This window comes from Cyprinus carpio, chromosome A13, assembly GCF_018340385.1.
Source record: "Cyprinus carpio isolate SPL01 chromosome A13, ASM1834038v1, whole genome shotgun sequence".
Classification (NCBI taxonomy): Eukaryota; Metazoa; Chordata; class Actinopteri; order Cypriniformes; family Cyprinidae; genus Cyprinus; species Cyprinus carpio.
The window spans coordinates 18418789-18443462 of record NC_056584.1 but is presented as its reverse complement, the minus strand read 5'-3'; the positions used below and the strand labels follow the sequence as shown (position 1 = coordinate 18443462).

At 38.3% G+C, this 24674-nt stretch overlaps 1 protein-coding gene and 1 long non-coding RNA gene across 2 annotated transcripts in view; one reads left to right on the top strand and one right to left on the bottom strand.

The window, feature by feature from the left end:
- Window positions 1-24674, top strand: part of LOC122147262 — a 251001-nt gene that overhangs the window by 215372 nt on the left and 10955 nt on the right. The gene's annotated exons all lie outside the window — the stretch shown is intronic.
- Window positions 1655-7826, bottom strand: LOC109104819 (protein odd-skipped-related 1). The gene is made up of 3 exons (XM_042769173.1): window positions 7557-7826; window positions 3355-4035; window positions 1655-2499 (listed from the first exon to the last, which is right to left on the bottom strand). The coding sequence occupies exons 2-3, from the start codon at window positions 4014-4016 to the stop codon at window positions 2367-2369; spliced, it is 795 nt and encodes a 264-aa protein (XP_042625107.1). The 5' UTR covers window positions 4017-4035; window positions 7557-7826; the 3' UTR covers window positions 1655-2366.

The following is a 24674-nucleotide window of genomic DNA, read 5'->3' as shown; positions in this document are numbered from 1 at the left end:
AGAAATCCCACCTCCTCATCCAAAGCCGCCCATTCTTTCGGCTCTACCTCCCATGGTTCCCTCCAGCTCCATCCTGGGCTATCGATCCCGTGGCTCTGCCTCGGTCCTCAGAGCCCTGGACTCCACCTCGGCCTTCCGACCCATTATCTCCTCCTTGGCTCCTTCTCCTCTGCTTCCACCCTGGCTTCTCCTTCGATCATCTCCTCTGTAGTGATTCCCTCAGTCAGACTCCCCTTAGTTATGCCTCTCTCCAGCTCCACGTCCACCTCTTAAGCCCACACCATCCCTTCTTTGTTGAACATTAGTTTTTCTATAGCACAAGGATGTGCCTTTTGGAAGGGGGGCTAATGACACTTGTATGTTTGGTCCTGTTTTGGTTTGGTTCTAATCTTCCTTGTTCCTGTGTTTGTTGTTGATGCCTTAATTTTTAACCATGGAATTTTTACTGAATAAACATCAGTAATTTTTTCAGTAATTTTTCAGTAATTTTTGTTAATTAGTCAAAACTATTTTCTTAAGCCTATAGTCTAAAACAATTCACAAAACAGCAAACAATGCTATTTTTATTATATTGAATAATAATTATGTCAGATAAGAAGCTGTTTTGACAAAAAAATATTTAAAAAATGATAAATGTTATTATTATAATGTTTTTTGCTTGCGAAATGCATTGTAGTTTTCATCATACTGTAAGATGATTCTGAAAAGAATTCTGAATCCGCTGCCTGTTGACCACTTCTTGAAAGCCAAGGGCGATGATGTCAGGGCGAAAGTAATCATGACTGTGCACGGAAACTCTCATCATACACAAACCCACACACATTCTACACAATCACAAACACATACTTCCATTCCTGTGAACAAACCCTAGAGACCAACTCTGGGTGTAGAGCAAGAACTGTATCACAGATGTTGTGAAAGTGTTTGGCACTTTGCTCACCATAGCAGAGGCAATAAATCTGATGTTGTGGTCTGAATTTGGAATGGTACATTTTTAAAGATTCTTCTCCATTTGTGTTTTTAAATTGTGCATTGGTCAGAGTGCCGTTTGAGAAATTCTGTTTCTGTAATGGGCCAATTCATCTGGGCCTGCAAGAATGACTGGCTCTGATGATCCCTTTCATAACCTTGTCCTTTGAAGCTTTCTGGTTCAAATAGATCCATCCATGTTTGGTTAGAGTTGAGCATCTAACACTACTGATAAATCCTTCTCTGTGTAGAACAAGTCTTTTTTTATCTCTCTAAACACCCCATTTATCCTCTGAATTGTGTTTGCAGGTGTGTCTGTTTGCTCTGATTTCTCTATGAATACATGTACTTTCATGCCCTCTGATGGCTTTTTAAAGCTGCAGTGATTTAAAGCTCAGAGAAAGAATCAAGATGCTATTGAGGACAGCAGCAGATGTCGCCTCCCAGGCAAATGTGAAGTCAATCCATGTCTTCACATCAGATCATTATTTATTGATTTATTCAGTCAAGTGTGGAGCACATTGTTTATCCCTGCTTATTGTTTAATATTGAATTTGTCTGTGAAGACCAATTCCCTTTATTTTGTGCTAGTTGTACCTCTTTATCTCTAGGTTTAACATTCTTTGACTCCAGAAACGTGCTGAGAAGAATAAGGTTAGGATTTGCATTGATTACGACATATATGCATTTAATACAGAAATGACTATTTATTTTCAAAAATAAGTTTAAGGAATCCAGTGATATATGAAAATAATCAATAATCAGATTAAAGTGCCAAATATCAGTTATACAAAAAAAGAATGTACAAAAGGAGGAATTACATGATTGAAGGTGTCTTTGGTTAGAAGAAATGACTGCTTGACTGACTTCAGGTTTTAAATGGGAGAGCTTTGGTGGGCTCTCAGTAACTGCATAGGTCCGAAGAGTCTGCCTTCATCAACGACAATGTCAACAATATCTAGAAAAAATCATTGTTTACAAAAATAAAACAACAAATCTTTGGGAATGGATAGTCTGCCATGCAGACTAAAATCACAGATCTCACTGTAGCTGTTCTCTTTGGTGTCAGCGTTCTTCTTGATTATTTGTTCAATCTTAAATCAATCAATTTGATTGTCTTTAATCCATGTTAAAGCTTCTGCTGAGTTCCATGACTTCTTATCCGGGGTCTCCATTCCTTTGTATCAGTCAAACTTTTAAGGCACTATGACTGTAGGTTATGGAAGGATGCCTTTTCAGGAAGCTCTTTGGTCAGACCCAATCCATTGTGGTGTTAAGCCATACCCAGAGGTCCACGGCCCTCAGATAAAGTCTCTATGGCCTTGGAATGACAATGTTATTGGCTGGTGTCACTAGGTTTGGTTTTATAGCATCCCCATTGATTGAAACAGATGCCCTCACTTTATCTTGGCTGGTTTGAGCTCCTTGACCTGCATGTGTAATGTTTTGTGGACAGCAAGAGTTCTGGACTGACAGAAACCCTTTCCACACTCCTGGCATTTAAATGGCTTCTCTTTGGAATGGATGTATTTTGAGAACAAAAGAGAGAAAATAGTTGTGGTTGGTTAATGTATGTAGGCATGTTTACAACTTAAAACAGGTTTTAAAGCTGTCTGAGCTTCTTTTTTTAGGATTAAATATCCTGCACTTCAGTATTCTGTCAAAAATGTGAACTATTGAAATGACAGCAAAAATAGTGCAATAGTTATCTACCTTCTCATGACAGATCTTTGGGTCTGCAAATGTTAATTAAATCCCAAACATGATGTACATCTAGTGATAATTGTCAGTGAGGCAAAGAGCCAAGATCATTACTGAAGTATTGGAGGAGATTGTACAACATGTCTCAACTAATTTAAATCATTCTTAAAGTATTGGAATAACAAATGTCATAAATCACAAGAGCAGGTGTGGTTTAAAAAAAAAGAAACTGATTTGTTTGTCTGCATCTGTTGTGCTTAATATTTTGCAAGGCAAACCACCTTAACTTTAATTGCAAATGTTTTTTTTGTTTTTTTTTTCAATAAAAATGTGCATAACATATTGGTTAATTGATAAACACGCACACATTAATTTAAATTCACACACAAAAACATAATTAATTAAATTATATATCAATTGTTGCTTTTTGTGTGTGCATATATATTATTACAAATATTCCAAATTCACTGTGTTGTTAACTAACTTGAATAATGGGAGAGATCATTATGCAGTAATGCATGATGAGGTCATGACTGGAACAGAATCAGCAGGTAGTTATGAGTTTGTGTGTGGGTCGTAGTTTGTAATACCATAGTTTTACGAATGGGCAGGTATGAGCAAGAATGTATTTCAATATCAGCTCTAATCAAGTTATCTGAGATCAGTTTTCTGATATGTCTTTACCTGTGGTCTCTCAGGTGGTCCTGCCTCCTGAAGGCTTTATGACAGATGTCACAAGTGTACGGCCGTTCATCTGTGTGCGTGCGCTCGTGGATCAACAGGTTGTAGGACTTGGTGAAATGGCGCCCACAGAACTTGCACACAAACTCCTTTTTCGTCTTGGACGGGAGTCGCCCTCGGCTTGGTTTTCTTTCCGGCGAAGAGAGCTTGGCCACATCCAGAAGGCATCCTAATGAGGGTGAGCGCACGTGCCCGTTGTTAGTGCTCAGATCCTCTGCCTTCAGGGCATCGTCCTGCGTGGCAGCCGCCGCCAGATTGGCAAAGTCAAAACGGGGTTTGCTTTTGCTCAATGCTCCAGAACCAGGCCCAGTGGACTCCTGCTTGGTGGGCTGGACAAGATGGGGAAACAGGGGGATTGAGGGGAGAGGGAAGCGGGCGTCCACCAGGCCAGGCAGCTTGGAGAAGGTACAGCGTGGCAAAGTGAACGGTGGGTAGCCCAGTGTCCACTGGTGCAGGTGGACGGCATGCAAGGCACTGAAACTGTAGATGCTTGGCATGTGGTCGGCAGGCAAATGCAGCCCATTGGAGGTCTGAAGGAAGGAATAGTTAGCCAGCTGCAGAGAAGGATGAAGAGGCACTGGTGCTGGGAGCGTTTTACTGCCCATGACTGATTCCAGAAAGTTTCTGTAGGAGACAAAAACAGAGCTAAATGAGTGAAAGGCAACTAGCACAGTGTCTCAAAAATAATGCACCTGCAGACACCTTTTGAGAATTCACCCACTGTTTGCATTTTCCATTTAATATAGGCCTATATTTTGCATTACTTAGAAACATCTTGCTTTAGTCCTTACAGGCTGAAGGGACTTCCCTAAAAAAAAAAAAAAAAAAAAAAAAAATACACAGGCACACACTCACGTCAAGACATAAAGTGCACTTGTCAAGCAAGGCACCTTGTCTTACATATTGAAAGAGCACACTCCAACGTGAGCACAAAGCAATGTTTGAGCCTGCCAGGTGAATGTGTGTGCATGTACATTTTGGTGTAGGCGTCTTCTGCATGCTTAAAATATGCCTATGGCCATGAAGACGAAAGACAGCAGGTGACATACCCGCCTCAACTGTTTAATCAGGTTGGATGAGAACAGACACAAAGCACAATAACTCCTCTTTGTTTCATCAGGAACTACAAGCACACACACACACACACACACACTCATTCAAACAGGCTTGGTGTGTTTACAGTGTTACTCATATTGTCTGGAGGATTTTTTTTCACACGGTTTTATAAGCACCACGTGAAAGAAATGCAACAACGTGTTGTGTGTTAGATTACTGTGAAAAAAAGAGACTCTGTGGATTCCAGATATGGTTCTGGTTACAATGGATAAGATCAAAGTGCTGCTAAGTTTGTTTAAAAGTCATAGCCTGTGTGTCATATTTTGAAAGTTCAGTAAAGGTCAAGAAAAAAGGTCACATCGCTAGAAACGTTTCCAGCTAAAAGTTCTATGTAAATGATGACGCTTAATTTGTATTTGTTTCTGTCTCGAATACTCAGGATGCGGAGAGAGTCTGATCCGCGGTAAATAAAAAGTGAAATAGTCCTAATTAGTCTTTCTGAAGCTCAAAGCTTCCCCGGGGATTTGGACGCTCTGATCATTGCGCAGAAGTAATTGACTTTTACTTTCGGGGGTCATTAGAGGAGATCAGGACTCGCTCCCGAGAACAGGCTCGTACCCTTAACCCTTTGAAGTCAACATGGCCAACCTTTAAAACGAGTGACGGAGGGATATGTCATATGTGTTACCTGAACTGTCTGTTTAACCGTTAAATCTAACGCCAGTTGAAAGTTTTCGGGGGGAAGGCATTTCTGAATTGTGGGATTTCACAAGTGCTTGGACATTTTTTTTCCGGGACATTGTTGGCTAATTAGTCGGATTTGCGCACTGTGTCTGGATAAATCTCACAGATTTTGTTCCCCACGCCAGGGGGAATCAGTGTTGTGGGGCTAAAGACGTCTGTCCCATACAAGGTGGTGAAAGAGTCTCGAAAGTCACACCACAGTTTGCTGAGTTGGGGTCTACCCCCATCCGCCATGACAAGCAGGCTAAATCTTTTATGTGACACGTCCTACTCAAAATCTGGGGAAACATTTATTTATTTATTTTAATGTAGGTTATCGAATATTGTAAAGGGAAATCCAGTTTATTATCTCTAAGTTGAAAGTAGTAGCTTATTCTGCAAACACCCATCAGTTTGCAAATACTCCAAGAATATTGTCAGACTGCATGGCAAGAACCTACAGTTTGCGCCCTATTGTGGCCTCTGTCTATCAGTAAGCTTCCTTATCAATAACTATGATTGCTCAGCTTTCATCAGTAGCGCGTTGAGCGCGCGGAGGTCATCAGTGTTTTATCTCCCGGTAGGCGTGAATGCGCGCCCGTCACGCGTACGGAGATCACAGAGAAATCTCGACGTGTATTACAGGAATTAATCATGGTCTCCAGGATCATGCGTTAACGACAGGCCTTTTGTCAATTGTGCAACGATTATCAAGTAAGTGTATGTTTTCTTTTTTTCCGCGCAGCCCCCTGAGAGGATGTGATCACTTAACTCTGCAGAGAGGGAAACACACCATTCATTAACCACCGTCAAACAGTTGACTAAATATACAAATATAAGTATTGTGGAAAAGGCCATGCGATCTTCTGTGTTTGCATTTTGATGTAAAAACGCGTTTGCCTCTACAATATCATACGAAAAAAAAATTACAGTGTAATATTTTAAAGTAGTAATAAATAATGGACACCGAATATTGTGCCAGATTTAGGGTCAGGCATCTTTTGTAGTCAGATCAAAATATATAAATGTTAAAGCTAAATAGGTCACTCTCCAAATACCGATGTAGGCCTATCTGCATAATAATAATAATTTTAAATGCCTTAAATTTTAAATTATGCTTGTTGTTATATGTATGTAAGTTCTCTCTAGCAGAATTAAACAAATCGTGAATAATTTAAATATTTTAATAGTAGGCCTAGTCGTTTTGGACAAGGGGCATTTAACAGACATTTTTTTTTTTTACAGTAGCCTAATATATTAGGCCAAAATGTTAAACGTTCAGCGTCATTATTTGAACCACGATCGTAACATTTATTTATATCTAAAATGTTTTAATTGTTGGATAGATTTTTTTATGTTTAAATTCAAAATTAAAGTGTTCAACCAATAAACAAATAAACAATTATTAATAGCTACAGTACATATTTTAAATTAGGACTATATTAAAAAACAAAACAAAAACAAATAGCCTATAGCTATATTCCACATTACTTTAAAAGAAACAACGTTTATATTTTAAATTGAACTGCTAGCCGTAATTTTTTTCTTAAGTGGCAAAATATATTTAGTTTTTATTGCCAATTTTGCTGCTTCCGCAAGACACTGTAAACGAATAGTGCTTAAAATAAATCGAAACAAACGAATAATTTCTAATTTTCTCATCACCGAGCATCACTGGAAAACTGTAGAGGTCCATTCAAAGACTCGAGACCACCGACCACAAGCCCACGCGTGGTTTAGGGGGGATAAGTGTAACTTTCTGCATAATAAAATCTAAAGTTTAAGATTTGTTTCAACAAATTCACGTTTTTAACGAAAAACATTGGATGACATCAGAGCGGCTTCAACGCTGTCCACAGACTACATTTCTCAGATATAGGCTACGATTGTTTTATATAATTTATTTATTTATTTATGAGTAATAGGCCTACTGATGTTGTGAAAACAAAATTATTTTATTCTTCAAACACATATTTTAGCCTAAATGTTTCACAGCACTTATGATGAATAAGAGTTTGGAATGCGCATCCCACCTGTTGATCACTGACCGATCACTACTAAAGACCATCATTCACACATTAGATACTTTGCAGTGATTTTATCTGCTTTAAGCAAGAAAATACTTTGCAAATGCAATGCTAATACACATTTTCCAAATAGGCTATTTTCTTTTAACATCTGAAGTCTTACACGTCCTGTCCGTCATGCTTTACAAGCAATTTCTCGCCCAACTAATTCATTCTCAAGTGCATTGAACATTACACATTTGTTGTTCACGCCTACCGCAGGAAATCACCGCCGATATACAGACTATGTCTTGCAATTGTAGTAAAAGCTTGTATTCCAAAATCCCAAAAAATATTTACCAGATCTTGGTGAAGCGGGACGATCCAAAATAAGAGGATTTACGGTCACTTAGTCGTCCCGCAGCGTTTCAAAATTCAGTGCAAAACTCTCGGATCGGAGAAATGTTCGTCTTCCTCAGCATGTTCTCGCAGAAGAGTCACGGGAAAACCCTGAAGTTCGCACAGCTGTGGTCCAGCGGTTGTGCGCTGTGAGTATTTGGTTACTCGGGGTAGAAACTCTCTCTCCCTCCCTTACTCTAGCTCTGTCTTGTGGTCCCAAAGTCAAACCGCCTCTTTATTGTAACCCAACCCGCGACGTCACACAGCCAAACCCCCAACATACTGAAGTGAAGTTTCCTCCACCGCTGGCACAGCAGCGCTCAATGCTAGAGGACCAAACACACGCACTTATACCAGAGGACTGAAACCCACTGCAACTTTTCAATTTTTTTTTTTTTTTTTTTTTTTTTTTTTTTTTTTTTTTTTTTTGCAATTTTTACGTTGTCAAAATAAAATTTGCAGGTCTTTCACCACTTGCACATGATAAGGATAGTATCCCGAAGACGGAAAGAGAAAGGCAGAAATGAAACCATTAAAACTAAGACAATTAGCATTACATATAATGTTTGGTTAACATTATGCATATGTTGTTATTATTATTATAGGACGTATAGGCTAAATAAGCTTTCGTTTTTAATCTGAGTTTCGGGTAACAAAATAGTCTTATTTAATTCACGTTCTCGTCAATACAACATAATACAGAAAGTCAAAGAATTCTTATTTAAAACGAGCTTCTGTGCGAGATGTGGGTGGCAACAAATCAAGCTTCACTTTGTATTAATTAAGGTAAATATACAACTGTCACCTTTAACTTAGGCTCTCTGCGAGAAAGAAATAAGAGGGCAGTTTTAAACGTCCCAAAACCATTAGTCAGTTTGTCACCCGACCCCAGTGAAGACAGGTTAAGAGCACGAGCTTCATTTGCTTTATGCAGGGTTCGATCACTTTTTTTTGATACGAACTGGAGCTCTGTGGAAATTCTTGGTATAAACTTTTCTTTTTTGGGTCGAACACATCTAGGTTAATGTAAACTGTGAAGGTGAAAAATTCACGTAATCTCACAGTTGTATATATAGGCTAAGACAGAAAGAAAAGTTAGTTTCATTTTAAATTAAAATATAAATAGACATATTATCAAAATGACGTGTGTACTTTGATTTCAACAAATTCTGAAGGTCCGAATTCATTGCACAAGTTTCCTTATTTTTATGTAATTTTTTTTTTTTTTAAATAACTCGATTTGTTGTCTGGGGAAATCTGTTGTGACGTCATCTCACATAAATTCCTCCGAGACGTAGGTCGCAGGTTCCTTCGTGTGAGACGCACATAGACAGCAGTCTCAGTATATCAGAGCAAGACAAGCACGCTGCTGCGCATCTGTTAAGCGCTCAATACGTGCCACCTGGTGGCGAGAGCGCGTACACTTGCAATCCAGCTACTGCAGAGTCGCCCAGCCCCACTGCTGGAGATTTAACCTCGTGCAGAATCTAGTTCCAATCATAGTTCTAACACAACTAGGCTACCTGTAATTTTCAAGTGACCCGTAGCTTAGGTGCGTTTGCTGAGAGCTGGAAGTAAATTTAAGTCATGTCTGTTGAACAAAAATCAAGTAAAAATTGAAACAGAGTTCTGTAATGGTAGCGTTTATTCATCTGTGAGATGTTTGGAGGTTTTTTAAGCTTAGAAGTTTTAATTATATAAAAATTTATATCTCATACAAGAATGGAATTGTTAACTGTTTTTATTTGATTTCAAAAGCAAGTTATCCTTAATCCAATTTTACTGATCATCTACACAGAGATGCAAAATGCTGAGTGCAAAGGCCCATGCGGTTTATTCCTGCTGAATTTTGTCAGTTGATTTTATGAGAAAATTCTGTCTGTCTGTGAGTCCATGTTGCATCACTAAGCACAGCGCAATAGCCCTAACCTCAGGAAATTAATCAGCAAACCCTGCCACGGAAGCCGTGCGCCCACTCCTCGGCTGCATATAATAAAAAACAGCAGCTAGACATCATTTACATTTTTGGAGGGGAAAAGAAAACAAACTGTAAATAATAGATTTTTGTGCGAGAGCAAGTTGCGCACGTTTGAAGCGCGGCTCTCTCTCTCTCTGTCACACACACACACACACACACACACACACACACACACACACACACACACACACACACACACACACACACACACACACACACACACACACACACACACAATGCGCCCTGCACATGCACATGAACGCACATGCGCACACACGGCTGACTGAAGATAAAAAGAACTGTTTACAGCTCACTTACATATTTCATCACGTCTATTTACATCACTTTCGCTAATCTAAACACTTCAGCCACTGAAAGTTTAACATTTCAAAGTCTGTGAAGTCAGAGAGCTGCTCTCAAATTCTGAACTACTGATGGCTGTCTAAATACAGGCCCCTGCCTGCCTCTATCATGCTTTTTGGAGTCCTGATATAGCTACACGTTAATATATTTTTCTAAGGTAAATCTGAGTTGCACTACAAGTTAACAGAGCCTGAATCTCACCATTTCTAATTACATTTTACATAACTGATTCACTGAAAGATGATTAGACGGTCAATGGCATTGATTTCGTTCACGGACATATAAAATAAAATAACTGCCTAAGCTGCACCACGGAACTATAGCCTCTATATCGCCAACTGTGCTTGAAAATAAAATTGCATGTAACTTGAAGTACTGTAGCTGTAGGCTCTTTTACATCAGCTGTGCATCAGCACTGGTCGCGGGTGGATGTCGTGGTTTTCGAAATCAACATGATTGCCTTTGATCGCCACGTCGGAGCAGGTGTGTCACGCTCCAAGAGGAAGAATTTCCAACAAAGCATATATCACAAAAACATGTCATTTGACCAAATTAGTATCATATTTTCCTCTGGTTTGTGTTTTATTTTGGCACAGGCTCGGTCACTTTCTCTTTTTCTCTCTTTGCTACTAATGGTTTCTTTTGTTTTGCTACTAATGGTTTCTTTAAGTTTTGACTTAAGTGATTCCTCAGAAGTTAGCAAGGGTTGCTGTTTAGAACTGGCAATGCTAGCTAGCTGACTTAATCAAATTTTGCTCAACAACATACAATATAGGTTCTGTCCCAATACCCACACTTGTGGTCTTTGCACTTGACAAATTGCATGGGCGTGAAGACTGCAAGTGTGTGTAGAACTTTTGATTATACAATGGGACAGTTGGATAGTGTTGTAAAAAACTAGCTTTTATTTACACATTTTAAGTTTTACACAAATGATATGTAATCAAATTAATGTAATTAAATTACTTTACAGTGCAAAGTTGGCATGTGAGTTCCTAAACGTGATGAATGACGGGATACGCTTAGTCTCAAATACTGCTCCAAGGTGCGGATTTAGTGTGCGCTAAGGGCACTGAGCTTTGCCATTTTTCTGACATGGGACAGTCTCGCATGCTTATTTCCTGTCACGTGCACAGGCTCTCAAGTGGCCAAAACGATAAGAGTGAGTATTGGGACAGGCCCTTAGTAGCAAATCTTGTTTTAATTATTTACGGACCATGTACGAACGAATTAACTTGCACATGGTTTTTCCCCATGAAATCTGACCCTCAAAATATAAAAATCAGATCAGAATCAGAAAGAGCTTTATTTGCCAAGTGTGTTTACACACACAAGGAATTTGTCTTGGTGTCAGGAATTTCCAGTACAGAAAGTATAGACATGAGCTATTTACAGAAGTTTTTTTTTTTGATAAGTTATTTACAGATGTACGGTCCTGAGATGTGTTGTGTATTGTTTAGGTAGAATTTAGCCTGGGGGAAAAAGCTGTTCTTGTCTGGCTGTTTTGGTGCTCAGTGCTCTGTAGTGCCGGCCAGAGGGCAACCATTCAAAGAGGAAGTGTGCTGGATGTTTGGGGTCCAGGGTGATTTTACCAGCCCTTTTCCTCACTCTGGAGGCGTAAAGTTCTTGGCGGTTAGGCAGGGGGGGGCACCAATAATCCTCTCAGCAGTCCTGACTGTCTCCTGATGTCTGATTTGGTAGCTAAGCCAAACCAAACAGATATCATAAAATCATAGTTATGGGCTTAATGTAGTAAATCAGTTTAAGACAAAATATGAATTTGAATACATACTATCTCAGCAACAAAATTTCAGTGTTTTAAAGCAAACGTCTGTTGTGCTGCTTTAAAATCTATATTGATGCTTTATTTAATTGTGGTCACATTATTTTGTCCTTTATCATCATTTCCAGTTTCATTTTATTCAGTAATGCTCTTAACAGTCTCACTAGCATGCAAAAATCAGAAAGAAACCCATGCATTAGCTTCTAATAAAAGCAATCACAGCTGTTCATATATTAGTGAAAGAGAGCTGGAGAGATGTATAGGGCTGGGTTGTGAGTCAGCTGGATGGAATGGGGCTTGGTGCTTCTCGGGGAGGTAATCCAGCACGGCTTTACGTTCAAATTGAAACCGCAAAGCCATAACGATGCCCCTTTAGGTCACTTATTCCCTCTACAAAAACAACAGGCTTTTAATGGCTAATGAAGAACAGAGATGTAGCTTCTCTGAACCTCTCGTGGTTACGTGAAACTGCAGTGTTTTTAGCTCAGATGGCTTTGGAGGTGATTGAGATGATTGAAAGAGCTCAGAGGCACTTCTAAAATTTTACGGGTAAAAGGCCATGTTTAGACTTAGGATGGATCATCTTTTGACAGACCTCTTGATGGTGACACACGCCTGATGCTATTTATGGAAGAAATGATTATGCATTTATAGGAAGTGTTACAGCTGCTGATGACGATGATGTTTGCAACGAATATGTACAGGTGTAGTCTTCAAATCGTAGATAAATACTGGTCAGATGTTTGTTAGTCCACGTTCTCTTCAAGGACACGTTAACCACTTTCCCAAAGAGGGTGTGAACAGAAGGCACTAGGTTTGACCCGTTTCACCAGTATCTGCATTTAATACGTCTTCGCTAAATAATTTCAAACATACACCCTGTGGTTGAATTTATGAGCCCTATGCTCTTATCCTAATCCCATCCTATTGGGTTTCATAGCCCTGAGTTAAAGCCAACATTAGAACATCGATTAAGCATGAACAAAGTTATGGAGAGTTTTAATTTGATTATGTTACATAATGTCCACAGAAGGACTTGTTTGAGCAAACATAAATTCCTGAAGAAAATGTAGTTATTTTTGTCCTCCAACATCACATTTTATGGAATCTGTATGTTTCTTTGTGCCAACATTTGCAAAACGCATAATACTTTTATTTCTTAAGTATGCATTTCAAGTAGCACCATGTAACAGACTCTCATGTTTACATAGGAAGTACTGGTGAACGTAAAGCCTCATTGTGTCGATGTTTCATCTTCTATCTGTGCAACAGGAAAAACATCAGCTGGAGCATTTGACCTTTTAAAAAAATATCCGCAGGACTTCATGAAAACAAATTCTCTTCGGCTGAGGTCTCTTTCCCTCATGTCCAGCCTGAAAGAGTGCGAGAGAGGGAGGGATAACGAGAGCGAGTGAGAGAGGGAGCTCGAAGGATAGATGTGTAACACCCCTCAGTCACTCTTCTGACCCCTGTATGGCCAGTGATAAATGTTTTTATCACGGCTGAGCAAAAGTGTCAGCACGGGTCAAGCTCCGCATGAGCTGAGGGAATGTTCTGCGCCAGAGAGCGAATATGGCTGAATTCAAAACATTTCAATAAAGCCATAAAATAACAGTGTTATCAGATCTTAGGCTAAGCGGAGGGGAGGAACCAAGCAGCACATTGATAAATTAAACAGCTGATGCTTTCAACAAAACATTCCCAGTCTCCGATTTATGCAAATGATGTTCATAAATGTTTCGTAAAACGTCTCATTTCAAGAGTAAATGCTTTTGGTCTACATTAATCCACACAAATCATCTTTAATCATAATGATCAAAATGTTTGGCTTAGATTTGGGTGGAAGTGATTTGCAACTGAAATCTGTTATAATTATGACAAAAATAAAAGTTTTCGAATTGACTTTAAAGGCCATGACTATGACCCAGACTCCAAAGTGGTCTCTCCATTCATCTGTACAGTTTCTAATCCAGTGCAAATAAGGGTCAGAGGGCAGAGTTATGATTATGAAAACTATTAACCCTTCTTCCACACACTCTGAAATACAGAAAAAGAATTATGTTTCTGTGCATATAAAGGTCAGAAACATTTTACAACTTCTGTTCTGCCCACCCACAGAGCCTCAAGGGAATTCTGGTTTCTTATTGGTCTATTTCGAAACTGGGAGAGAATGTATCTCTATATAGAGTATATTTGAATCTGGGAATGGGTTGGTAGATCTGGTGGGACCTTCCATTTTAGAACACCAGGAGTGCGTGTGTGTGAGTGTGTGTTTGTGCGTACATGCTTTACTTTAGACCATCAGGGAGCTGTTGATGAGCCTTTCAGCTGTGCTTGGGAAAACACAGAAAATCCACTGTTCTCACCCCAGAGTCCCACAATCCAGTGTGTTTTTCCAGAGTCAGGGTTTATAGGTACTGATCGGCTCGCTCTTTAATCTGCTGATGATTTAAGATCTGCCAACAGACGCTCTGCCACCCTGTGGGTTCACTGAACTGATGGCGGGGCGATATAAGTGGCGACAAAAGTTAAACAAAGTGGGCAACAATAACACAAACATTAGAGCAAAGGTTTACAAATTTGTATAATTAAAATTAGTCCTAACTTTTAGGAGCGGCTTGAGGACTTGATGTTTTCCAGATGTCACAACTTCAAGACGCTAGCATTTGCGTCCTTAGCCAGGAGCGAAACACTACAAACCTGACCTGTTTGACTGAGACATGTTTTAAGCTGTGTAAAAAATTATTTTTTTTTGACCTTCTAAAGATGTGAGGTCCGGTTTAAAGCTGTCAGGGTCTTTGTGGTAAAAGTACTGAGCATTTTGGCATTTGGTGCCTCATATAAACACTGAGCGAGATCTGATGAGACCCAGTACTCTTTCAGCACATTTGATTTAGCAATGAGTTTTGGCTGCTGCATTTCAGCAGATTTGTTTCTCCACTTAATATTATTTTTGTTCTGATATTATGTAATTGTCTCTAAAAATCCCTGCTGTGGGTGTGACCTGCGATAGCCGTCCAATGTCTTTTTATAACAAATCTGAATGGCTCCAACATCTCTATGGCACACAGAAAACCATTAACAGGTTGGTTAGCGCTACGTTGCCTGTTATTCACAATTAATAGTAAGAACATCTGCGTGAATTGCAACATGAGCGATTGATGTCAGATCAAAAACATTAAAAAGATAATTCATCCAAAAATGAAAATTCTGTCATCATTTTCTCACTCTTATGTAATTCCAAACCTGTATGACCTCCTTTCTACTGTGGATCATACATAAAGTTATTTTGAGAAGGGTCTCAGTGTTTGGAAGTCATTGGTAACCAAAACTGTTTAGGTACATCCTTCAAAATATGTTTTAAAGAAAACTATTTAATTTAATCTATAGGTAGGATTTTGAACCTAATAGATTTCACTTTGTGCCGAGCTGCCTGGTTCAACCTTGCAGAATTAAAAACCAGGCAGTCAACAAAAGTGACAAAAACTGAGATTTACTTTCTCTCTTTATCATACTGCACCTGGTTAGGACATCGTTTTAGAGATCAAGTGCTAGATAAATTAGTTGCGGTTGGTTTGATGACTGTTATTTAAGGTGTTATGTTGTTAGCTGGTGGGAATAACAGACATGTGAAATACATGTTCGAAGCTCAATGAATAGATTTGTCACAGATTTGTTTAAGTTCCGTTGCTCAGAGTAGCATGTCTATGAGTTCACGAAATGTGAGAATTCTCCTATGTACCATTGAAAACTCTCTCTTCCTCTTTGCTTTTATTTAGCAAAATGGCCTACAAGCACAGGGGACTTTTAAACTCTGAACATAAGTTTTATTGAGACATTACAAACATCTCTCTCTCTCGTTTTCTCTTTTCCTTCCTTTTACTTTGTCACATTGGCAGAGTTTCAAAGTAACCTGAGATCCATCGTTTTAAATGATGTTTTATTAAATTGGTGTTTGCATCAATTGTACCGAGGCCCTGGTGAAATGACGAAAAATGCTTCATGGAGGTTGTCTTAAATTGGACATTGCTAGATGTCATGAGACCTCATTAGAAACACACATGTGTGTGTTGGTGTGGGGATTCAAAGTAAATAGGATTTAATGTGTCAGTAAATCAGAAACATTATGTCAAGGAAAATATCAGAGAAAAAGAATCCTAAAAGGACCTTTCATGATGTTTAAATCAGTTAAATAGACCTGAGCTTCTCGCTGCATCTTTAAAGTCAGTCTGCTATAAGCAGACTATATAGTAAAATACACTATATATTCCCTATATATTCACTATATATTCACTATATATTCCCTTTGGGAGAACACAAGAGGTATAGAAAGCAGCAAAAAAGAAAAGATGCATGTAAGCTCTCAAAGGTTTGTTTGGAAGGACAGACATTAAGACTGAATGTAAAAACAAGTGCAATAGTTTATTGTAAATAAGGGGTTCATCTCCCTTCAGTTTTATATTTTCTAAGACAGACATGACCTTGTGATTCACAAAGTTGGTGTTACTTCAACATACCTCAGACAGCAATTAGGTGTGTAAAATGTTTGCGCTTAGAAAATAATAAGACATACCATAACAATCTCGCTCTGACAGGAGCGCTGAGTTCTCACAGCATGTTCTCCCATTTCCTCTTTCAATCCTTCGTTCACTCTGTTTTCTTTAGTTCTGTTGAACGTGACAATTTAAAGTAATAAAAAAAGCATGAGGGATAATATTTTGAAAAAGAGACTGTATTTCTGTTTCTCCTCTGGACTTGTTGGGTAAAATCCATTTATACTACTACTACTAATAATAATAATTGTTTAACTAATTTATTTAAATATTAGTTTATTGGATGTGGGTATATCTAAGTACTTTCTCCAACTTTTTGTTGGGTAAATATTTTGAATATGAAAGTCAAATCTGAAATGAAAAGTAAGAAGACATTTTGAAAGTTTGTAATGTAAATCAATAAGAGTTTACAGAAAGGACTACTTGCATAAATTGTAATGGAATAAAATTAATGCAGTGCAATGCATTGATTGAGAGATGTACAAATAACATTCCTCAAAAGAATGTTTGATCATATTTGATATGTTTTATATACATTTTAACTTAAAAAATGACGTATGGATAAATTAAGTTAGGTTTAAGTTGCTTCAGTCTTGTAAATATTACTAATCATCATAATATTACTGTTAATCTAAAAGTTATTATTACATTTACTTTATAAAAATCATTAAAGATTTCACAGGAATAAGACCTTAAGGTGGGCATTTTTAGACTAAAAGGCCTTTTACTTGCAAAATATTATGAACTATCAATCAGAGGGCAGTAGTAGATCTTTTTTTCAGCAAAGTTTTTTTTAAGTATAATATTTAGTGGAGGACTAGCCCAATTCTCTTCCTAAAAGAAAACCTCTCATTTTCCTTCTTTAAAGAAGAGAGCACAATGAAAATATCTGTGTATGTGTGCAAGTGTGCTGGCATGCTTTAAAGTTTGATGAAGAGCATATAATATGCGTGTCGTTTCGTGTGATGTAGTGTGCTCGATACATATGTATGTATGCGTGTATGCTCTGCTGGTGTTTGATGTAGAGTGTGTTCTACCTGTGGAGAGTGTGTGTAGTAATCAGTCCCATCTGTACAGACTCAGCCAGTAGCCAGACTGATGTCAGGGAGTGAACACACACACACACACGCACACACACACACACACACACACACACACACACACACACACACACACACACACACACACACAATATGAAACCTCTACTGGTGTACATTAGAGTACTTTCAGAGCATGTGTATGTATGTGTGTGTGTGTGTGTGTGTGTGTGTGTGTGTGTGTGTGTGTGTGTGTGTGTGTGTGTGTGTGTGTGTGTGTGTGCAGGTGCTTTGGCTGCATAGGATCCATCAGCTGCGCCAGTGTAAACAGGTCCCATGTGCAGGAGATCGGTATCAGTTATCTGAGGGAAGTGGCATTTAACTCCAAACTCAGAAACATTGAGTAATGACACAGGAGTGGAATATGTTTAAAATTAGAGAGCGAGGCAGTGGGGTGTGGGGAAACTTTTTGCCAGTATGTGTAATGCACCATCAGAGGTAGCTGTGATCCTTCATTTCAATTTATTACACCACAGGACCCTTATGTTATTGATTTTCCTTGGTTCTAGTTGTTTCTATAAAAACACCACATGATAGTAATAAAGTTTACACCGTGATGTCCATAATACCAGTGTAGTGTATTATATAAAGGCCCATCAAAGTATTTGGGCACTTAATCAAGCATAAAAAAGTGTCTGAATGTCTTTGCATTAGATACAAACATAAACCTAGTTTAACCTAAATGATGCTAGATCTTTTATCAGAACTTTCTTTCTTTCTTTCTTTCTTTCTTTCTTGTTTTAAAACCATTTTACAATGTACAAAAAAAAGTACACAGTCCTGTGTAGTAAATCATTTGGGATGAAACTGTAGTTTGATAACCAGATATTAATTTATAATGAATTATAATTATTATAATGTTTCTCTACAATAAATGGCACATATTTTGTGAAATAATGCAATTAATATACACTATCGTTCTAAAGTTTTTAGGTCAGGAAAGTATTTAAATATTTTTGAAAGAAGTATCTTGTGCTCACTAAGGCTGCATTTATTTGATTAAAAATACAGTAAAGCAGTAAGATGGTGAAATATCATTACAATTGAAAATTGTATTACTTCATAATACATTTTAGAATGTAATTTATTCCTGTGATGAATTTCAAGCAGCCATTACTCCAATCTTCAGTATCTCGTGATCCTTTATAAATCATTCTGATACGATGATTTGGTACTCAAAAAACATTTCTTATTACTATCAGTGTTAAAAACAGTTGTGATGCTTAATATTTTTATGAACACCATGATATGTTGTTTTCTTTGAATAGAAATTTCAAAAGAACAGCATTATTTTAAAATTGTGAATGTTTACTATTACTTTTGGTCAACTTAAAATGGTAGTGTATTTTTTTTTAGGTGTGGCGTAACAAAGGTATACACATTTAACCTAACTGTATTTGGCCACTGTATATACATGTCACTGGATTGTATATGTAAATAGTTTTCCATTTCCTAATGCCATCAGTCTGTCTGCTTTCATAATCACTAAAGGGTTTTAAACTCAAACAGACGGGAATTTAACTGTTCATGGATATTCTTCCATACAGAGCTCTTTATTTTCTCTTGCCTCCGATATAATTTTAGAGCTGTTGAATCGCGTAGGGTATCCTGAAGGCTGCGCAGTGCGTTTTGAGTTTCATGTCCAAATGTGTGAGGAGTGAATTTATTAAGCTATAGAAGACTTTCAAGCATTCCTTCTGGTCTGACTAGAAAAAGGGACATGGAAAAGAAAGAGAGAAGAACTGCTTTGTGGTTAATCTGAAAGATTAGTGAATATTTGAGGGATGATTATTGTGCAATTGAGCAGAGGTTCGAGCAGCTTTACGGTGGGAACGTCCACTGTAATGGGAGGCTGCGGCCCAAAAGCCCTGACCTGAAATCAGATTACGTTCCCTATGTTTCCTCATCCACAATTAAATATCAGAGGGAGCAGAGGACATAAAAATGCACTCAGAACATTCGCTTTGTCTACTTTATTAATTAATTTTTCATTGTCTTCCCCCTCAGATGTAAAACTTAAGAGCACAAAAAAAAAAAAAACTTTTTGAATTTTATGAAACTCAATAAGCACATATTTCCTGAACCAAGGTTTTTTTTTTTCTTTTTTTTTCTGTTCTCTCCACCATGAGTGCTGGGAGTTTATGGGTTTACATTAGAGCAGAATTCATGGACTACAGACACTCATAAAAGTGACAGTATGCAGCACCGCCATATAAACTCTTACAAGCTCAACTGCACCGAGGCTCTCAGCTACTGGGGTCGATTTAAGAAAACCTCTTTCTCTCCCCCTCTCGCTCTCACACTGTTTACTTTACATGCCGTGGGCTGAAATATGGGAGGGAAAATAATTGAAAGCAAAGTAATTTATTAGCTGTGTTCTCCAGTTCTCTCCTAATGCCAGTGCAATAAGTAGCAGCTAATGTAGATGGGGGGAGGCGGGTGGGCTTGCAACACTGACTGATGAGTGCAGCTATGCTCCGAAACATTCCTGTGTTACGGCCGAACCCTGGAGAACTGTATTCTGGTCCAATGCATTCCAATGCTGTGTCGCATCCACACATTAAACAAATGTATCCAAAAACAGCCCTCCTCTCTGAATCTCTCTCTTTCTCTCGGTGACTCTTTTCTTCTCCTGCTCTTTTCTTGTTTGCGTTTCTATTTGTTTAAATTGTATGAAAATCTTCCTTTTTCTTACCAGCATTCATTACGTACAACATGGAGATTTCTCTTGGTGTACTGTCACTAAAGAAACATCTGTGCCCCTCATTTTCACATAAATAAAATATAAATACTACAAAACTATAGTGTCTAAAAGTGCATAAAAAAGGACATCCAAGATGCCACAGAGAGTGAGGCAAGATGCTTAATAAGCATCGTTTATGGACTGTTATCTTCTGAAAGAAACAAAGGGATAGCACTGATAAATTAGAGGAAAGAACATTGTGAAATCTCCATCTAAATATGAAGTATAGGGTTCCAAATCTTAGCACTGGTTGTCAAACCACGTTTCTGCGCTCATTGGATTGTTTTTGAGCTCAAGCTAGTTTTCAGCTTCAGAAATAGCCATTTCAAGAAATATACTCTCCATGATTGAGGTAAAGGTAAGTATAAATGTTTTTTTGCTGTCATATCTCTCGTCTCACACTGCAGACTTGCAGTCTCTAGAGAGAAAACGCAAACACAACTGGTGCCTTCTTGCATCTAAGTCATCATTTGCAGTGAAAATAACATAAGGGGACTTCAGTATTAATTTGATTTTAATATTGTTGTATTAATCATCTTGTTTCTATGCTGATTTTGTCCTTTTATGTATTTTTGTCTTCTTAACAGATTAATATAATATACAGGTAAAAGTTATTATAAAATAACTTCAACTCAATATTTCATGTCTATGTATTTATTTATTTATTTGAAGAGTAGCCATGTAATACTCAGTTACAGTCTACCAGTCATATTCTCAAAATAAACTATGACCAAGTCTGCAAAGCAGTAAGTGATTGACAGGATTAGATGAACATACTCCTCACAGACCTTTGTTTAAACTCATTTGGAAATGTAGATGACACTTCTCATGGCCGTTTTCCAAGGAGAACAGGACTTCCTAATTTCATGTTTGCAGTTGTAATTTATCTACCTTGTGAGTTATCTAATGCAGCAATTAATATTGGCCCAACCTTGGTGTGTGTATGGTTGAATCTTCATGTCCTGGACGCTTACACCTGGTCTAAATGTAAAAATAGACACATTCTTTGATTTAGGAACAGTTGATATTGCCAAGACCAACAGATGACATTTTTGCCTTAATTCCTTCTGTGTTACAGCAGGCCTAGAAAGCTGAAAGCCGGTCCTGGATTTCATTCCGATTTTTTGAGCGTCACATAGCAAGCGAGTGCAATAAATCTAAGCCAAAGTGGAAGGCCTGTTATTCCTCCCATCTCCAAAATAAATGAGCTCACTAATTAATAGCAATACGAGCTTGTGTAAATCCTCTTCCATTGTTTTGCTTCAGAGAGAGAACATCACGCACCTAACCAACATAGAGGAAAGAACAACCATGCCTACACACGCAAACAGAAGATGAGCTAGAGATTTGGAAGGGAAGAAACAGGGTGAAAAGAAGAAAGAGAAAGACAGAGGGAGGAAGGAATTGCATGTAACTGTGATGTTGGAGCACATATCCACACAGCTTTATGTTTAAGTAAAAAAAAATCTATATATTAATATTACCATGAACTGCTTAGGCAAGAGTATGCTAAATTTTAACATGACATATGCGGAATATCAGATTTGATCATTTTGGTTTCTAGATGTCTCTTGAATGTCAATGGTTTTGTGCTTTTGGCTGCCAGTAATAACTACTGTCATTACAAACTAGTTTTAATTCTTGTTTCATAGATTTGTTCATGGTTTCTGAGCATCATGACACATTATACAAGCTTTCCATGTTAGCATCTGCCTAATTTAACTAGCTGAATGAATTTGCGGCAAAATACCGAAGGGTTTTATTGGATCCACAGCCTTTGATGTCAGTAACAAAAAATGTGAAACATTTTCCTTCTCCCTCTTAAAGGTTTATTTATTTTGCCTACTTATTGTACCATTTCCTTATTATATGGTTGGTTGCGTTTTATGACTTTATAACAATGTTTTTTTCCTTGTTAGGGATCGGACCTGCGACCCACTTTCAGGTTCCCACCCACCAGTTCAGAACCATTATTCTAATATACACAGCACTGGGTCCTTCATGAAACCCTTTGCCTTAGAATCACATATTTAGACTTAGGCTACATGAAGTATTAAGCAAAATCTGCCATCACAAATGTTTGGCCTGGAGAAAAATCCATATACTGAAATTCAATTCATTATCATTATGTTAAGGGGTTGTGCATCCCATGTTGCCTTCAGGTAACAAAAATATTCCCATATTGTTCTGTGGTGAATTTGCACGTGTTTGTAAACAACAAAGTATTGGGGTGCTTCTGTCAATCCAGATGCTCTTTACTGATTTAAATAGTTGAGAATTTCAGGTTTTGAACTTGTACCCTATGGTGACAAGACTGAAAACCTCTCCACCCAAATCCCTAATGTGGCTATGTATGCCAATAACTCTTTTACAAAAAAGCCGACGGTCGACCGTTTGCCATCGTCGGGCTGACAGCGAGCAACGGTCGGGCTAGTTTGTTTCGTGTGTTCCACTCGTCGGGCTCACATTGTTGGCAGTTTGCCAGATTCAGCATGTTGAATCGGTGTTGGGGCCGTCGGTGCGAGTGAGCAGTAGCCCCTCACTGCAGAACACAAGATCCAGGGGGCGTGGTTGGATCCGCATCTAGGGGGTGGAGATGGGTAGGTTTAGGGGTGGAGAAGGGTGGGTTTATGGATGAGGGGGTGGAGACGGGTAGGCTTAGGTATATGTAAGGTGGGTGGAGTTGGATCTGGATCCAACCACGCACCCTGGATCTTGTGTTCTGCAGTGAGGTCCATCTCCGAGTGAGAGCTCTGATTGGATGTTCAGTTTAGCGAAGGAGTCAGTGCCGAGAATTAAAGCAAAAGTGATGAAAACAAGCATGTGAATGAAGGCGGTATAAAGGCAGAAGGCTGTTTAAATGTTACGTGATCTTTCACAATCATTCTAATACACAAATGTTTTCATAACAACATGAGCCGCTTAAAATGATTAAAGTTATCAATGTTACTGATACTCAAAACGGTAAGCAAGCGCTGCTTTGTTTACATTTCGTATATATGCATTTATCTTGTATATCTTTGTTTTCGGTTTCTCGTTTTAAATGACGAATATATACTATTATAGCTGCTGATATGAACAGCTTGTTCCTCTCATGCATCCGGAGAATGCACGTGTTAGTTTGCTGTCGGCTGTAGCCTGTGCAGTGTGTTCCAGCGCAGCTTTTTGGTTCGACGCTGCCGACGCGAGGCGACAACACCGTCGGCTTTCGTCACCGCTAGTTCTTTGAAGTTCAGCTTGGTGTTTCCCAGCCTTTAAAGCTTGAAAGGTAATTCAGTGTGATAATAGCTTACAGGGCATGAGGTATTTTGAACAAACATGAACAAAGGATCATGTAACACTGAAGACTGGAGTAATGGCTGCAGTTCAGCTTTGCCATCACAGGAATAAATTACATTTTAAAATAGATTAAAATGGAAAACGGTTATTTCAGACAGTAGATTTGGTTAGCATAAAAGTATTTTTCGAAGATGTAAAAAAACAATCCTACCAAACCACAAACTTAATGGTAGTGAATGTAGTTCCAAAAACAAAACAAAACAAAAAACAATAATAATAATACAAAATATCAAACATTATTATTATTATTAGATAAACATTAACATCATCATAAAAATTTTCTGCAACATATAACTCAGTTCTTTTGGGATGATTTCTCTCTCATTTTGTAACCACAGCTAATTGCTGCTTTGTCTTGGTTTGTTATTGCGTGTTAAGGAGTGTCAGTGCAATTGTTCTGACCTTAGTGAACTCTGGCTCATTCTGCTTGTTCCCAGGCAGTAGCAGCTGAAGTTAGGGTCAGACTGACATTGCAAATATCATAAAACTCTTTATGCTTTTCCTGTCTGAGCAATAGAACAGTTTGTTGGTCTATCTATAAGTGTGTGGTCTCTGGAGCTTTGCTTCATCCAGCACAATCCAAAGGGAGATTCAGTGCATTCATATTGTGTATTGAGAACTCAGCAGGCAGAGATCACCAGTGCAGGTGTTTCTACAGTGACATTCACATTACAACTATTATGAATACATGCACGATGTGGTAGAGGATGAATGCATCTTGTGTGTAATTCATAGGCGTGTTGCATAGCCATATATTATCCCTGATTAATAGTGAGGACAACTAGGCTACAATGCAATGTGATAAATTCATGGCAGATTAAAACCATTAAAATGATAGTTTACCCAACAAATAAAAAGCTCACCCTCATGCGTCCATCCAATGAAAGTCAGTGGGGTCCAAATTCGGTTCTGTTCTAAGATAGCATTGGTGCAACACAATTAAAGACATTTAAATATTTACACTGACTTTTCTTCTCTTGCTTTGCGAATGGAAAGGCCAACTGGTTCAAACTTCACTTAAACCACTTCACATGACAAATGATAAGATGAATGACCTGCAAAAACATGACCTGTGTCAGAGTCTTTAAAATCTTTTAGTATCTATAAGTTAATGTACACACATTAATATAACATACAGTACAACACATGAAATGCATGTGTGCTCAGGAGCCCTCTCAGAGTAAAATGCACTGACACAGATAAATGGAGGACATTCAAACCAA

Excerpts from the sequence above, each read along its gene's own strand:
- LOC109104819 (XM_042769173.1), bottom strand. The coding sequence starts at position 4,016 with ATGGGCAGTAAAACGCTCCCAGCACCAGTGCCTCTTCATCCTTCTCTG. Across the intron at positions 2,500-3,354 it reads GACCACCTGAGAGACCACAG|ATACATCCATTCCAAAGAGA; the intron begins GTAAAGACATAT and ends TTTGTTCTCAAA.